Source organism: Gossypium arboreum, chromosome 11, assembly GCF_025698485.1.
Source record: "Gossypium arboreum isolate Shixiya-1 chromosome 11, ASM2569848v2, whole genome shotgun sequence".
Classification (NCBI taxonomy): Eukaryota; Viridiplantae; Streptophyta; class Magnoliopsida; order Malvales; family Malvaceae; genus Gossypium; species Gossypium arboreum.
The window spans coordinates 137385958-137403895 of NC_069080.1; the positions used below are offsets into that span (position 1 = coordinate 137385958).

A 17938-nucleotide genomic window follows, 5' to 3' on the forward strand; every position below is an offset into this window, starting at 1 on the left:
ATAGAAGAAATTAACAATTAAGTGATCAAAATGAAATTAAAAATAGAGATGATTATTTTTGTAATTAATCCTAAATTCTTAAAACCTTTCCTATTATATTCTCTGAGTCGATAAAAAATCTTCGATTTTATCCCGTTCCGAGCAATGATTGAGGCTATGTACAGATTAATCGGGAAAACCCATCAATTTGAGAATGAATAGGCAAAATGCGATAGTGGATTGAAATGAAAAGTGTCATCTCAAAATTGATATTTATATTTTTTTAATTTAACATTTATTTAATTTAGTTTTAATTATATAAGAAATATAAAGTCTACATTAAAAAGTTATACTTTTTTTCTTTAAACAGTTTGTTTCTTATATTTTATTTTATTTAATGGTGGTGCTAACTTTCAGGTTGATTATCGTCTATTTTTTTTCCTTCCCATCAACTCTTTCTTTTTTTTTTCTTCTCATTCACTCCACATATTTTTTTCTCTTTTAGTTTGTAAATCTATTTTATAGGTATTTTTATTGTCTTCGCAAGTTGTGATGGATCAATGGCGGTGATTGTCATTCGCTAAATTTTCACCAGTCACCAGTAGTTATTTTTTTATGAAAAGTGGGTGGCTCTTTATCAACTTCTTAATTTGTTTCTGTTTTGAGAGTATTTTATAACAATAAATGATTTCACAAGTCGATTTAGGTCCATGTTAGACCTGATCATGGGTCAGGTCACCCGGCTTGGCTCGAAAGCCCACCCGAAATGTGGGAGGGTTTGAGCAAAAATATAGGCTCAAAAAATGGGCTTGGACAAAAAAATAAGACCCATTTAAAAACAGGTCGGGCCTCGAGTAAGGCTTTTTTAGCCCAGATTGGCCCGGCCCGGCCCGAATTCACTAAAGGACAAAAAAATCTGTTTTTTTTTTGTTTTTGAATGTTATTTTCTTGTTTTTTTATCTATTTTGCTACTATTTTACTATTATGTTGCTACAATTTTGTTGTTATTGTTTGGATATTGTATAAAACTTATTTTATTGTTATTTTTGTTATTATTTTAAAGGCATTTGTTAATTTTGTTATTATGTTAGAGGCATTTGCTTGTTAAGTTGTATTTATCTTAGTGTTATTTAAGTTTACATATTTTTAAAATGTATTTTAATTTGTTGAGAAATATTTATTTTGATGTTTTTAGTATTTTGATGTATTATATATTTTAAAATTATATAAAATAATATAAAAAAGTAATAAGGGCTTGCCGAGTCGAGTCCAGTTTTTATCCGAGTGGGGCTTGGCAAAATTTTAGGCTCATTTTTCGAGTCAAGCTGGGCTTGGGCCTAGTAAATGGACTTAAATTTTAGTGGAACTCGACCCAGCCCGTGAGCACCTCTAGTCCATGTTGTATTAAGTTTTATATGTTTTTTGTATACCAAAATTTAATAAAAAAATCAAACTTTAACCTCATAATTTAATCATACAAAAGTGATAAATTTACATTTACTTTTAGTGCAACGACAAGTATCAATAAAACTAAAGTATAATGACAAATTTTAATTTTTATGTAAAGTAGGGAAATTTGTATATTAACCCTATACTTTTAAGATATGTGGGATACGGTCGATGTTTGGTCCTAACATCTTGACAGTTGGTTTTTTATTAGGGGTGACAAACATCTCAAAACACAGATTCTGACCCTACTCGCTTTGTTAGAATTAAATTTTTTTATTAAAATCGGATTTAAGTTGAGTGAAATCTTTTAAAAAATCAAGTTCAAATTAGAATCGAGTTTACATTAAGTCTTTTCTATTCCACTTCGAGATATACACTAATACATATTAAGTTTTAGCTTTGCTGGAAAAAAAATTAACTTTTCAAAAAAAAAGTTAAATTTTAAGTTTTAGTTTCCACATAATAAAAATTAATTTTATATATACAACACAGTAACCAACAGCAAGGTTGGTGGAGGAAAAATTTTATTTGAATCTCGTACTGAGCGTAAGTTTAAATGGGTAATGTATTTAGTATAAAAATAATAATGATAATAAAATTAAATACTATAATAATAATATAATATGAAACAAAAATAAATTAAATATATTGTATCATGTTCAATCGTCTATCCAAACTCACATTAAATTTTAAAATCTAGACAGATTTTTTCTTTTAAACATCGAGTTGAGAGTTGAGGTCGAGGTGCGCAAAAGTCTGTTTCTTCCTGATGTCATTCCTAACTTTTATGGGTTTGGGGTGGGGTGATTAGAGAAAGAGAAAAAATGGGTTCTTTATTTACATTTTTATATATTAATAATTTATTCTATTTGTTTTTATGATATTCATATTATTTTTATTTCATTTTATATTGTATCTCAATATATTTATCATGGTGAAAAATGTTTTATTATTTAATTTAATATATTTTTAAACACACAAATTAGTTTAGAATTTACAATAGACTAATTATAAAAAGATAAAAAAATTTATTTTATTTAAAAGATTTGTACTTGATTTACGTGCAATTCTTTTTATCTATTCTCAAATAATATATTTAAAGTGGGTTAATTAAGAATGCTATTTTTAAATAAAATGTTTAGAATGATTGCTTTAGGTGTTAATTTATCCTTAATTTAAAATTTGTATCCATTTTAAATAAATAATAAAATAAAATTTTATGATTAAAAATTTAAATAATTATGATTTATTATTATTAAGTTTTAATAATTAAATGAATTTATAATAAAATTTGAAAACCCGGCATAGTTAGCGGGGATGGGGAGACAATAGTAGTAATGTAAAAAATGTCATGAGGACACGTGTCGAAAAAGGTCCTTGGACCTACCATATGGGTATATACAAATATGCATACTCGGTCTCGAGCTACTTCAAATTTCTCGAGTTGTCTTTAATGGCATTTGACATAATTCCTTTTTAATTTATTTGGTTTCATTCATTTCTTTGTGCAGCCGGCTTTTTCTTCTCTACCTGTGAGTAACTGTTGAATTACTAACTATTTATGTCTTGCTTTGATTTTGCTGCTGAGTTTCCTTTTAATGTTAGATTTTTAGGAAATCTGGTTTCATATCCTTTGGTTTTGTTACTTTCTATCTGTTTCTTTCTATTTTTCTTCTGAATTCAGCAAAATCGTTAGTGTTTTCGGCCCAATGATTTCCGCTGATCTGATTTTAATTTCCCCAGATCTGTGAAAGATGACCGACTATTACAGTTATTTCAACTCCAACAGTTCTTGTGACGAGTTCTTTGCTGATTACCCTCTGAGCAACACCAACCTGAGACCTACGGTAGAAATTCAAATGGAGACATCTAAAGTACAAACTAGCGCGGACGGACTGCTGTTGTCCAGCCTGGAATCTACAAGAAACCTTCGACAGCCTGGGAGGGCGACGCCTGAAGTACAAGATGGGACGAACGGACTGCCGTTGTCCAGCCTCGAATCTACAGGAAACCTTCGACAGCTTGGGAGGGCGACACCTCAAGTACAAGACGGCGCCAAGGGACTGCTGTTTTCGGTCGATGGTAATCAGGCTAACTTGGGCATGAAAAGAGACCTTGAATTAGTCCCCTGTAACTTGTCCGTAGCTGAAGGACGAGTCACAAAGAAGCAGTGCCGGAGAACCTTTTTTATCGATGAATCATCAACTCTCCAACAACCAGAACCGAAAAGGAAAGAGCTTATTTCGGGAAAAACTATAAAGGAAGGTGCGAAAGTTTTAGTGGATCGGATAGACCGAAGACTAAATAAAGTAAGTCTCTTAATTTAATGTAGTAATTCATATTCAATTCAAATTATTGTTGAAGGTGCGAAAGTTTTAGTGGATCGGATAGACCGAAGACTAAATAAAGTAAGTCTCTTAATTTAACGTAGTAATTCATATTCAATTCAAACTATTGTTGTGCTTTATACATATATGTTGAAGGTAAAAAATCCCACATTGACTGGATTGGACTCTGCTTTGTAAAGTAAGGGTTATTCTTACTCACTGGATACAATTGTGAGAAGGTCCTGAAGGTAACAATACCTTAAATGGTGCTATAAGTGGGAAGGAATCCAATGATCGCCCATCAATTACTAAATGCTGAGGCTATCCTCTTCTTCTTCTTTATTTTTTCAAGGAAAAAAATGTAGATAGTATCTTGAATCGGGTAGTCCGAAAATCCTTGCATTGTCAATGTTTCTAACACTTGTTTTGTGTATATATTTGATGACATGAAGACTTATGGGAAGGTATATAAGATGGTGGCGATGAAAGCCTCTCAGCTCTGCCCACAAGTTTTCGGCTCACTTGAGCAAATCGAAACACGATGGCCAGTGCTGTCTGGTCTCCAGAAAGTTAAGCAAAATATCAAGGAAATCCTGGAGAATCACAAGGGACGCCTATTACCAGAAGCTGAGGCGAAGCAGAAACTGCTCCAAGTAGAAAAGGAGCTCGAACAGTTGGATCAACTAGAGGTATGCTATTGTTTACAAATATAATTACTAAGTTCGATTTTATGATCCAAATTTCCAATTTAACTTGGTTTTTCAAGACTTGGACAAAGCAAAGAACCTTGTTGATTGATATTAACTGATATCGTATCATATTTCTTGCATAAGATGAACATTTCTCATTTACAAATCACATTTTTCTAATTATAACGTCTGTCCTCTTGACATGTTTTTAGGCATAGCAAATTCAGCTATGAAGCATATTCAGTTAAACACGGGAATTTTAAACTATTACTTTCAAGTTTTCTCATATATTTGGATGAAGTTTGGATAGTCATATGCATACCTATGTGTAAGTGCATTACTCATTTATAAATCACATTACAATATAATGTTTTTTTCAAGCACTAGACTTTTTTTTAGACCTAACAGCCCTTTTCAACTATTTAGTTGGATCTGTGTTAAGTGTCGGTTTACGTCTAGCACAAATGTGTTCAACTTTTTTAAAATTTTTCATGTATTTTGAGAAATTTTAGAAAGTCATATTTCAAACGGATGTCCGAACATGAATCGAACATGAATGCTTCAAGCAAAATTAAAAGCTTGAGTGACAAGATTCTCAGTAGGATATCGATAAACCTACAATTTAGGATTCATTGAAAACAATACATAGGGTTGAAGCTTTCTAACCTTTGAAAATACAATAAATGGTTGAAGCTATAAACTTTAAAGAAAAAAAAAAATACATATCTTTCTTGATTATTTTCTCTATCCATATATAGTCTTTTTTGTTTCCAGACATGTCTCAATGTCTCAAGTCATTATTAAACTTACCCTTTCTTACATCTTGATCATTTGTTTATATTTCTCTTTAATTTCAGGAGTTCAACGGGGAGACGGTAGAAGAGGTATGTTATATATACACATAAATATTTGAAAACTTAAATTTGAAATAATGTAACATAACTTAGGGTAGTGATCGAGTCGAGCTGAATTCGAATGTTGTTTGAGCTGGATTGAGCATTTGTTTTTAAGCTCGAGCTTGATTTGAGATATAATCTAGTTACTTGAGCTCAAGCTTGATTAAGCTCGTTTACCAATCTTTATACTCAAGCTCGAACTCGAGCTTGAGCTTGGGTCGATAATTAAGCTTAAGATTAATAATATTTAAATTAGGGGCAATAATGGAATTTAGAAAAAAATGAAAAGCTCGATCGATAGTTTGAGCTCGACTTGATAATTTTTAAATTGAATTGAAATTTTTTTCGAGTCGAACTCAAATAATTTGCAAGCATTAATATCTCATTCGTACCCTATTAACATTATAGTAAAATAAATGTAATCATTTCTCAAATCCATAATATAAATTTATACTAAGCTTTTTAATAATGAATTTAAAATATCTTGTTTTTTATATTTTCCAAATGCATAATCACACTTCAATCTCAATTTATTTTTACATAATCATATACTAATTTATAACTTCAAAATTCTAGCATGGATTGCGGTTTGTTCTTTTACTAAAAAAATAGGTATTTAACCCCTGTACATTAAATTAAAGAGTAAATTAATCGTTTCTGATGAACTTTTAATAGAATGACCAATTTGCTCTTTAATCTAACGTATATATATTAATTTGCTTATTTTTTTAATAAAAAAAGTAAAACACAATTCAACTTCTAGTACAAGAACATCTGTGATACTTTTAGCTCATATCTTTGAAATTGACTTGTTTTTCGTGTTTGTTATTTCAGATTTATTCTGCATGTTCACAGATGAAAGAAATCAGTGGAAGTTTGCCAACTCGTGAAGAATTTCAATCTAAATTTAGTGAGTTAGAAAAGGAAATTTATGCGAAAGACAACAACAAAGTGGATGTTCAAGACTTCCCAGGCTTACAACAAGCATTGGATAACATTACTGGCTGGGGAAAACTTCCAAATTACCTTGAGCCTATTGCGATTCGAATCGAAGCAGCTCGTGGAAAAGCCACTGAAATTTCCCAAATCGGTAGTCAACTTCTGGTCTGCGCAGCAATTAAAGAGATGGAAAATTTGCTAGTCAAGGATTTGGACTTGGATAGGTTGAAAAAGTGGGGAGCTACCCTTAATAAGGCCAAAGAACATGGTTTTCAAGTGGGATTTGCTGATAACCTGTTGGAGTTGAAGTTGCTTGCCTACTTTGCTACTCAATTATTGGGTTGTGGAATCCTAATTGGCTGAGCTTTCGTGGTTGTGCATCAAAAGGTGTTTTTGCATTTGGTAAATCAACCTTCCATATAAGCTTCAATTTGGTTTTGATGGACTTTAGTTTCTATATTTACTTGTTCTCTATCTAAAACTTTATGGTTCTCAGTATCTTAACTTATTTATCTGTATTGCATTCATATATTTTGTTGTGTCGTATGGTTTAGCTGAATTGTATGCATATATTTAGTTGTGTTGTAGTTGTATTTGAGATGCTTTATATTTATATTTTATGTTTACGGATTTTGAGACATTGATATATTTTATATTGCTGTTTTTTTTTTTAAGGTAAAACTACCATTGATGTGGAGTCGGATTTATATTCTATCTTTTTTATTTAAAAAATAGATAAATTAATTTCTATAAGTTAGATTAAAGATTAAATTAATCTTTTTATTAAGATTTTTTTCATTTCTACTGTTAAAAATTGATCACTAGACGTCAATATGAGGTACATGTGGCATGTCACGTGTCATTGTTCGGTTATCCTATCAGCTACGTCAGTTTATAACGATACAAATTGATGAATCTTATAATAGAAAGGATTAATTTGTTCTTTGATCTAACAAAAAAAAAAAGACTAATTTACTCTCTTTTTTAAGTAACGAGGATAAAATATTATTTGGCTCCTATTATAGGAGCCTCCATGATATTTTATTTTATTTTTTTCATGTTTCATTTTGTATCATATGATATCTAATAGTGTTTGGTTTAATTTTTTGGTTTTTGATATCTGGAATGTTCTTAAATTTGTATAGCGTTTTGTCTATTTTGCTGAGTTATAATCGTCTTTAAGATGTCATATTGATTTATTTCACGTTGATGTGTTATCTTTCCTTTATCTCATTTGATATTGTATGTATTTAATATTGCTATCTTTCCATATTGAAAATTAAACTTTATCCGATCTAATGAAAAATAACACAATTAGATTTCAACACGTGTTGCATATTTTCAATGATAAATACTTTTTTTCTAAAAACAATTAAAAATAAAAATGTTTTTATTTATTTATTTTCTTTAATATGTTACAACCCATTAACCAAGTTCATCTTTCCCAAAACCCAATAAAAATAATTGGTAAAAGTATCTTGGAGGCCCTTGTAGTAAGAGTTATATTGCATTTTGTTTTTTACCTAAAATTAAGTAAATTAAACATTGTATGTTAGATAAAAAATAAACCGATTTTTATATTAAAAATTATTCATTTTATTATTAAAACTAACGAGATTGACAAAATAACTCAATAATTACACGGTGTGTCATGTATATCTCATTCTAATCTATGGGAACTAGTTTTTAACAAGATAAATGGATGAAATTTTAACAAAATAATTAATTTATTCTTTAATTTAATATAAAGTGACTAATTTACCTTTTTCTATAAAAGGAAACAAAATTAATCTTACTCCTAATATCCTTCATAATACATTTACCAAAATAATTAGATTTCACACACAAATTTTTTTATTTTTCCCACCTCCTTATTCTCTCCTTTTTAAAACATATAATTTTTATAATCAATTTAAAAAAATTAAACATTTTTAAACATATAAACTTTTATAATCATTTTGGATTAAACCACTATTTGTGGCGTAATTATTTTTGTCCAACTTAAACCTTGAATTTAGTAATTATTTTTACATTTAAATTTAATTTAGATAAAAAATTTAAATCCCCAAAAAATAATTATCAAATTCCAATACCAAATTACACATTAACCCTTTTAAAAAATAAATATACATTTTTCTTTCATTTCAAGATATAATGGTTAAGTAAAGGTATTTATATTTGGATCGAACTTCATCGAATAATGTATAAATTATACATAATTGTTCGATATAAGTCATAATTTATTTCCCAACACTCTTCTTTATTTGTAAATAACTAAATTTATATATATATATATATATTATCATCTTCAATTTTTTTTAAACTCATTTTTTAGCTTAATAAATTGGATACACTCTTAAAGACCATTTTACCAATAAAGGCCCAGTTCTGTAAAATAGGCTACTTTTCTTTATTATTTATCGGAATAGGTCGGAAATATTAAAACGCGTCCACGTAGGAACGTTTTAAGGGAAAATTCCAAATAAACGCGTCCCTGAGGGAGCGTTTTGCCATGTCAGCACAAAACGCTCTTACGTGGACGCGCATTACTGACATGTCAAAACGCTCCCTCAGGGATGCGTTTTAGCCAGTGTCTTTCTAGGTTTAGGGTTATTTGCATGTTTAGTGCCTAAAGTTTATAAGATTAGTGTTTAAAGTTTAAGGTTTTGCCATGTCAGCAAAGCGCATTCACGTCAGCACAAAAATGTGCTGACATGGCAAAACGCTCCCTCAAGAACACGTTTTTCTAGAATTTTCCCTTAAAACACTCTTATATGGACGCGTTTTAATTTTTTCAGCCCATTCAGGTAAATAATGAAAAAAGTGGCTTATTTCCTTAAATAAAGTAGGAAATGGGCTTTTATTGGTAAAATGGTCACTCTTAAATTTGGACAAATAACTTAACTTTAAATTCAACTATTATTGTAGGAATAAATATCAAAATTATACATAAAAATTTATGCAATGTGTAATGTCGTAAATGAATTTTGATTTTTTGCTATTTAAATATTTTAAAGTTCATTAAAATTATAAATAATATAAAAGTTTTAAAAATGATTAAAATATTGTGAAAATCATTAATTTTAAAAAATGATTAAAAATTGTAACAATTCTTTAAAACTTGCGAAAACTACAAGATATTTAAATTTTTTAAAAATATTATTATAATTTTCTTAAAATGGAAATTAGAATATGCAAAAATAATAACAAATTGTCAAATTATTATGCCAAGATAACCTATAAAATGAATTATGACATGAGAGAAGATTTTCTTTTGAAGGTACCACAGAGAGAGATGATTAACAAAAACATTAAAGCAAATCTCATAAATAACCTGATAAATCACAAACTAGAAATGTTAATTCTAAAATTACCATTTCATTTTAAGTGATATAACAATGATAGATTATACTTATTTACCAATAAATAATAGATAAATGTCAACTCAACGTAATTATATTTTGATATCGTATCTATCTAAAATAATAACTGAACTACTAATCAAAGAAAAAGACAAATAATCACACAATTAACAGGGGCGAAGTTAGAACAATTTTTTAAGGGGTCGGATGAAATTTTATTTTTATAGTTTATATCTTTATAATTTGTAAATGATTAAATCAATTTTTATAATTTTAAAAGGCTAAAGTATAATTTTATATTTATTAATATAAAATTTTAAAAAAATTTAAAGACTTAAATAACAATTTTACATATTGGGATCAGGCCCATGCCAGCCCTTAAAAGATTTTTTTTTATTTTATATTTTTCTAAATTTTATATATTTAATTATTTCATATAAATATATATTAAGAGTTTATATATGATTATATATATTTATAATTTTAATAAATTTTAAATTTTAAAATGATATTTTACAAATTTTTATAAGTTTCTTTTACCATTTTTACAATAGTATTTTTAATTTCAACTAATTTCTTTTCATTTATCATATATTTTTATAGTTTACATGCTCTTTTCTAGATTTTTATATTTTCTAAAAATTTTATTTCTATTTTTATATTTTATAATGTTTATATATTTTTGATAAAAAATCTATATGATTGAGGTCCTAAACCCTAAGTTTGCTTGCTAGCGTCCCTTCACCATCGCCATATCTTTTGGCTTCAAATTATATAGACGAACTAGAAATCTCTCGAGCTTTCTCTTGCCTTACTTCTTCTTAATTAAATCCTTACCAATGAATGGCTTCATTTCTTTCGTTTTACTTTTGGGCAGCTGGCACTTCTCTTCTCTACCCGGACAGCATGAGATTTTTCAATTACTCTGGTAAATTTCGTTTCATAATCGTTTAGAGTTTCGTTAGTTTATAATTTTTTATATTTATTGTTTGAACTAACGTTGCGGTGTCGTTGATTTACTTGTTCTTTATGTTTTTGATTTGATTATTTTTTATTCGCCATCTGATCTGAGTTAAAATTCCCAGATCTGTACGATATGTGGTGTCGTTGATTTACTTGTTCTTTATGTTTTCGATTCGATTGTTTTTGATTCATGTCTGATCTGAGTTAAATTTCCCAGATCTGTACAAGATGTGTCGACGATTTACTTGTTCTTTATGTTTTCGATTCAATTGTTTTTTATTCATCATCTGATCTGAGTTAAATTTCCCAGATCTGTACAAGATGATCAACAGCAACAATGCGGATTTTGTTACATATGCTATGATGGACCTTTAACAGCTTGAGAGCGTGACAATTTCACGCGAACGAATTTCTATTGCTACTCGATGATAACTGGGTGGACTCTATATCGGATGAAGGCAAAATAATGTAACCGTGAAGATGTTTTCCATAAGTTCCTTTGCTTCTTTTCTGGCCTCGGCTAACATAGAGTTCACCTGGTTATCATCGGGTAATAATGGAGGTTGTTTAACTTTAAACAATAATCGCGTGGTTCAAATGTCACTCTTTCATGCTGTTTAAGGTACTTTATAGGATCTAATCTCAAAGACATTAATCAAGAATTTCAAGGGTGAGTTAAAGGACACTTGTTTAGCAGAAGCTGAGACAAAGCAGAGATTGCTCGAATACACCCGAAGTTCGAACAATTCGATCAACAATAAAGGCAAAATAATGTAACCGTCAAGATGTTTCAGATAAGTTCCTTTGCTTCTTTTCTGGCCTCGGCTAACATAGAGTTCACCTGGTTATCATCGGGTAATAATGGAGGTTGTTTAACTTTAAACAATAAACAATGGGTTGATTCGCGTGGCACAAATGTCACTCTCTCATGCTGTTTAAGGTACTTTATAGGTTGATCTAATCTCAAGGACATTAATCAAGAATTTCAAGGGTGAGTTAAAGGACACTTCTTTAGCAGAAGCCGAGACAAAGCAGAGATTGCTCGAAAACACCCGGAGATCAAACAATTTGATCAACAATTTGTAGAAGATATGTCAATGTTTACAAATCTAATTATTAAATTTGATTTTATGATCTAAATCTCAATTTAACTTTCTAACCTAGTTTATGCAGGTACTTTATGCAAATCAGGGTTATCATTGATATGCAGGTATTATTATTTCATCTCTCCTTTGTAAATCATATTATAATTATACTGTCTTTTCTCATGCACAGACCTGTTTTAAGACTTAACAAAGAAGTTGTTAAGCTTGTTAAGCCATTTTCAGCTATAGTACTTTTATTTGGTTGTTAGTTTTGAATACAAAATTTTAGGCTTATATTTCGGATAGTGCTTAGTTAAGCATAAAGTGTGTTAAACTCTCGATACACCTATATATATATTGCATTGAGCATCAATTGCCTTAAGTGGCGTTTGGGAACTCCGATTTCAAAACATGGATTTGGGTTTGCAAGCTTTATGAAATAATAATCAGATTAAATCTTGACTAGTTTATATACCTAACCCTAGACACATCATTTGTATGATTTATTATTCTCAATGAAATACAAATCTGAATCTTCAAAATTCATGTTTTCATAAATAACTTTACTTTGAAATCATGACTTGTCTATATTTGTTGTTGTAGCTTTTTTCAGCATGTCCGTGGATTGATATGGAAGAAATTATCTTGTTACTGTTAATCAAGATCATGTAAGTTGGCCAACTCGGGAAGTGTTAATGGCTAATTTTATTAGTATAAAAAACAACGAAGTGGATTATACAGATTTCAAAGGCTTAAAGTCTTAAACCAGGCCTTGAAGAACGCTACATGGGGAGGTGGGGGAGGCAGATTACTTGAAACAAATTGGTATAAGAATCCAAAAGGCTAACGGTAAAGCTATCTAGAAGCTGCAGATTTGAGTTCTGGTCTGTGCTACAATCAAATAGATGGAAGATTTATCGATTGAGGATTTCGATTGGAGTAAATTGAAAAAATGGGGAGCAAAGGAACTTGGTTTTCAAGTGGAATTTGCTGATAAACTATTGATGAAGAATTCGCTTGACTGTTTTGCTTACTCAACAATTTCGATATCAAAGTAAACCAGAGCAATTTACTCTCTTTTGGTTTTGAAGCGAGTGACTAAAGATAATTCATTATGATATTAATATTTCTCATTAGTTTTATATAATTTTGATTATTATAATAATAAATTTAGATCACAGTATTTGTGTAAATGTAGAAAAACTAAGTCTAAATTTATTGACTTTTTCAAAATCAAGGTCAATTTGACAAAATATTGAGATTTAAATTAGATATAATATCTATTAAAATATATACATTTGACATAAGATATTAGTACTATATTATGATTAATTATTTTTAATTGTTTTTTCAAACTGTAAGTATTAAATTGATTATTTTGGTGACTTATATTAGTTTTTAAATTTTTAATTGTGCGTTTATCTACGGCGTACTGTCTCTAATCGCCCATTTAAACTTATCTTTAATTTAATATATATTTTTAATTATTTAGAATATAATACAATTTATAATTTTTAAAATAAATATATATTATTTATGAAAACGGTCAACTCCTTTCGGAGATGAGCACGTAAGGAAAATGGAGAACAACTTTCGTTAAAACCGAGAAAATTATTTAACGGTTTGAACAAACTGTGATTTTATTTTTTTGTCGCGTAATTATTATTGATTTTAGAATTTTCCTATTGACCCAATCGAAAAAATTGATTTTATTTAAAAATATTTTTATTATTTATAATATACTATAATTTATAATTTTAAAATTCATAAATATATATAAATTATAAAATCTCTTTTTTCCTTTCTCCTATTTATTCTAAATATTTTTTATCACACTGAAATTTTTTCATTCATCAGTTAATACTTTATATTTTTTAAAATTGTTATTTTTTAAAATATATTAAATTATTTTTCTTAACTAATTATGTGGTGGTTTAATAATTAGTTTAGGCAAATACAATATTGAAATATGATTCCTTTGAATCTCTAGTTTGCGGTTTATCGGGTTATTTAGGGATTTATTTTAATGTTTTTATTAATCATCTCTCTCCGGCATACCTTTAAAAATTTTCACCTCTCATGTCATAGTCCTTTTCATAGATTATCTTGACATATGTTTTATTAAAATTGTAAAATTATCATAATTTTTAAAATTTTCAATATTCTTATAATTTTTACAATTTTTAATCATTTAAAAAATTAATGATTTTAACAAATTTTAATAATTTTTACAACTTTCAAATATTATTTGTATATGTATAGTTTTTAATAAATTTAAATAGTTTTCTACAAAATTTATATTTTTTCAAGTTTTTTTAATTTTTATAATATTATTATTAAATTCAATTATTTTTAAATAAATTATACTTTTACAATGATACTTTTGCTCCCAGTAAAATTTAAAACAATTATATGTTTATGAACTAAATTGGATCCCAAAATAATTCAGTCTTCAAAAGTGGTTTAATTCAAATAATAAATGAAAAGAAAATAGGTTTAAATTACGCTAATGAACATTGTTTTCAATTAGGATTTGCTAATAATATGTTGCAGAATAATGTGGTTGCCTACTTTCAAAAAAAAGGAGCTCTCATAGTTTATATGTAATACTGTATTTAACATTCTGCTATGTTTTAATGTCTCATTTTGCGTCAAATATGTTTATGGTTTTTAATGTTTAAAATCGTGAGTTGTTGTATTGAGTATGTTTTTGTAACATTCGCGTTCTAACTCGAGGTTAGGTAAAATGATGGATCAGATTAAGAATTAGTATAAAATTTTGAAATATAATAAATAAGAATTTTGAGCATTAAATTAGGAAGCATATAGATTCAATAAGAAATTAGAGAAAATACTCTTTAGATCCAATAAGAAATTAGAAAAAAATTCTCTTTTAAATAAAAATTTTAAAATAGATACATAGTTAAAAGAACAAAGAATTTGTTGCGGTTAAAGTAGGAAAAATAGTAAGTTTAAAGATATACGAAGGATTAAAAAGAAATTTAAACAAATAATATATTGGGAAATAAGTGGGCATTTAGTAGGTAGGTAATGGCAAACCAGTAAAAAAGATATGGCTTAAGGACATTTTAATTAAAGGGACAGGGCGTGGCGATCTATAAAGTCTCAAACACCAAATCAAACAACAAACCTTCACTACTACTTCTTTTCCCCCAAACCTCCATCCAACTTTTCTTTTAATTACCTTTCCTTACTTCTTTTTATTCAATCCCCAAATTGAAATTTGGTCACTATTTTCCGTTCAAGGCGTTGGCAGCCGGTGTTCTCCCCTCTTATCTTCACTGTAGACAAATCCAAGTAGTAGGTACTACTTAATTTACCAGCTCATTTTCATCGCAGTCCATACATTTCTTTTTCTGATCTTGCAGAATTTCTTCTTTTATTGCTTGAGGAAACTTAGTTTCGTAGGGTTTCGTTTTGGTAGTTTTTATATCCGTGGTTTGATCTTTTTTTGTTCCTCAGGTCTGTGCTAAATGAGTGAAAACCAGGACATCCCTTGCCCAATTGGGGTTGTTTCGGACGCTGAGAGTGATCCACCTGAAAATGAACCGGATGATACCCAGATGCATTTGTCGACGGGAAGCAAGAAAAGAAGCCGGGAAATCGATGATTCAGTGGAAGCTAAAGGAAAAGCCCCCAAGAAATGGACATCGGGAAAAGAAGCTTCAAGCTCCCAGCGGCGGCCAAAACCGAAAAGTGAAAATAACTGTGGGGAAGCTGTGCAAAACAGATTGAAAAATTTCCGCCATCAAATTGACAGACGAAGAAAGACGGTAAAGTGTCCTAATTGAGCTAAGTATTTCATATTAGATTCACATTAAAAACTAAGAATTTCATATTAGATTCACTTTTTTATTATCTTTTATGCAAACATTTTGAACATAAAAAGATCCCATGTCATCTGGTAAGTATTGGACTATTTTCTAAACAGACAATACACAACAATACATCAGAACTGTACAGTTTGGAAATCCTTGCATCAGCAATATCTTTATATATTGTTTTTTAACACTTATTTTTGTGTATATATTTGGTGGAATGAAGGACAAAATGAGAGATTTGGAATTTCTGACATGGGTAAAACCGAAATCCTTTCCTGTACCATTAAAAATTCCTGCCTCCTTCAAGCAAATCAAAACGCGGTGGCCAATGCGTCCTGATCTCCAAAGCATTCTCCAAAAGATCCAGGACATCAAGGCCAAATTCAAAGATCATCTTTTAACAGAAGATAAGGTGAATGAGGAATTGGATACAGTAGAAGATAAGTTAAATGAATTAGATCAAAAACGATCAGAGGTACACTAATGATTACAAATTTAATTACTAAGTTTGCTTTCATGATCTAAATCTCCAATTTAACTTTCTAAATTTATTTTTCAGGAACAAACAAGGGACCTTGATGCAGTCTTCTCTAACGCTAAGGTATGCACATTTCGTATCATTGATATTAACTAGCATGGTGTTATTATTTCTTAGATAAGATAAACTTTTCTCGTTTGTAAATCACTCATGCACAGACCTGTTTTTTCAAAGGTTTTTTAACCTGTTTAGAGGAATCTTGGATGGTTATATTAAATATACTTATCCGAATGTGCCGGTACATGGACACTTCAAGCAAAAATGAAGAGTCTGAAAAACCTAGATTTTCAGTATCAGACCACCTAATATTTAGGACTCTCCCTGCTTCTCGTGTCCTGCATGGACTTGTGCATTGAAAACTAAACATATTGTTGAATCTAAGCATTTTATACATACTTTTGCATGTATATATATGTTTGAATCTAATAAAAGAGGTATGATATATTCATACATACATATATTGCATTGGGAATCAGCTGTTTTAAGAAGCATTTGGAAACTTGGATTTCAAAAGTAGTGCAAGTTAAATGATATAATGTAAATAAAATGTATTGTTTGTAGTTATTTCTTAGATACATATATTTATTGAATGGGTGTTAGTAATGAATTTGAAATTCATGTTATTTTAATTAAAAAAATTCAAATACATAATCTCATTAGATCTCAATGCTATGGAAGAAAATGTTGCTGCAAACTCTGATGTTATTCTGTTATTTTCTTATGCCTATTAGCCTTTGTTGATAAGCACCGTTTTGGTTATGTGAACCATTAATGATTTGGAGCTTTCCGCTGAAGCCTTCTCATTAGTGAAACAGTGCGAACTGGAGAGGGATTACAGCTGTCGAGTAACAGCCACAGTAACCACCTCTCCTAACTGTTGTCGAGTTTCCCATTGTTCTCTTCTCTCACTCGATCTTCTTCTTCTTCTTCTTCCCCTCTCTTTCTGCTATTCTCTCTGGTTCTTGAGTGCATTCTTAAAACTGATTTATACACATCATTTTCTGTAATTTATATGATAGATGAAATCAAAATCAAAATTTTGAAACTTCAATATGGCTACTACAAAATTATGACTTGTATTCTATGTTTGTTGTTTTAGTTTTGTTCAGCATATCCATGGCTTTTTTCTCTTGATCAAGATCCAGATGAAGATCATGGAAGTTTGTCAACTCTTGAAAGAATACAGTCTCTATTGAAGAGTTTGGAAAACCAACTTTATGACGAAAACAACAATAAAGTGTCTGTCAAAGATTTCGAAGGATTAGAAGAGGCATTGAAGAAAACTAATGGCTTGGATCTTCTTCCTGACTACCTCAGACCTATTGCGAACCAAATCGAAGAGGCTCGTGGGGAAGCTACTGGGATTGCCCACAGTTATGTTCAAGTTTTTGTCTGCGCTGCTATCAAGGAGATGCAAGATTTGGCACCCGTGGAGATGGATATGTTGAAAAAATGGGCAGCGGCGCTCAATTGTGCTAGGCAACATGGTTTTCAAGTGACATTTGCTGATCATTTACTGAGGAAGAATTTTGATGCCTACATTCATAATAAATTTGGGTTGGGTTGGTTCGGGTTGTAAAATTTTCCAATTATTTTGGATTGGATCTGTCTCTGGATTTAGTCATTTTATGTTCAGGTTGTTTCAAGTTTAGATGGTCTTGAGTTTGAGTTCAGGTCAGTATGAGTTTGCTTCAATTTGGTTGTCCCGAACGTAGAAGCTTTGTGGTTTTTGGTATGAAATTGTGGAGTTTGTTGTGTAATTTGTATTGTGTACGTGTACGTGTACGTGTACGTGTGTGTATGTTAATGTTATGTAATCGTCTTAATAAGACGTATAGTATAATATAAACTACTTTATTCTTGTTCAAA

General features: G+C 29.6%; 2 protein-coding genes and 1 long non-coding RNA gene across 5 annotated transcripts; all 3 read left to right on the forward strand.

Moving 5' to 3' along the window:
* Positions 1 to 2825: 2825 nt before the first annotated feature.
* LOC108470663 (uncharacterized) lies at positions 2826 to 6960 on the forward strand. The gene is made up of 5 exons (XM_053020807.1): positions 2826 to 2960; positions 3172 to 3737; positions 4208 to 4444; positions 5302 to 5328; positions 6175 to 6960. Exons 2-5 carry the CDS (start codon positions 3183 to 3185, stop codon positions 6640 to 6642), a joined length of 1287 nt encoding a protein of 428 aa, XP_052876767.1. The 5' UTR covers positions 2826 to 2960; positions 3172 to 3182; the 3' UTR covers positions 6643 to 6960.
* A 3374-nt stretch (positions 6961 to 10334) lies between these two features.
* LOC108471067 (uncharacterized) lies at positions 10335 to 12858 on the forward strand. 3 transcript variants are annotated; one of them, XR_008274443.1, is made up of 4 exons: positions 10335 to 10569; positions 10915 to 11471; positions 11556 to 11814; positions 12293 to 12858. It is a non-coding gene; the product is annotated as an uncharacterized LOC108471067 (long non-coding RNA). The 3 variants fall into 3 exon arrangements; XR_008274442.1 differs by having other exon boundaries at positions 10915 to 11459; XR_001869452.2 differs by having other exon boundaries at positions 10915 to 11814.
* Positions 12859 to 14810: 1952 nt separating this feature from the next.
* Positions 14811 to 17938, forward strand: LOC108470778 (uncharacterized). Its single transcript, XM_017772228.2, has 5 exons — positions 14811 to 15014; positions 15173 to 15483; positions 15755 to 16006; positions 16091 to 16132; positions 17169 to 17938. Exons 2-5 carry the CDS (start codon positions 15184 to 15186, stop codon positions 17646 to 17648), a joined length of 1074 nt encoding a protein of 357 aa, XP_017627717.1. The 5' UTR covers positions 14811 to 15014; positions 15173 to 15183; the 3' UTR covers positions 17649 to 17938.

Excerpts from the sequence above, each read along its gene's own strand:
- LOC108470663 (XM_053020807.1), top strand. The coding sequence starts at position 3,183 with ATGACCGACTATTACAGTTATTTCAACTCCAACAGTTCTTGTGACGAG. Across the intron at positions 4,445-5,301 it reads AACAGTTGGATCAACTAGAG|GAGTTCAACGGGGAGACGGT; the intron begins GTATGCTATTGT and ends CTTTAATTTCAG. Across the intron at positions 5,329-6,174 it reads ACGGGGAGACGGTAGAAGAG|ATTTATTCTGCATGTTCACA; the intron begins GTATGTTATATA and ends TTGTTATTTCAG.
- LOC108470778 (XM_017772228.2), top strand. The coding sequence starts at position 15,184 with ATGAGTGAAAACCAGGACATCCCTTGCCCAATTGGGGTTGTTTCGGAC. Across the intron at positions 15,484-15,754 it reads TTGACAGACGAAGAAAGACG|GACAAAATGAGAGATTTGGA; the intron begins GTAAAGTGTCCT and ends GGTGGAATGAAG. Across the intron at positions 16,007-16,090 it reads TAGATCAAAAACGATCAGAG|GAACAAACAAGGGACCTTGA; the intron begins GTACACTAATGA and ends TTTATTTTTCAG.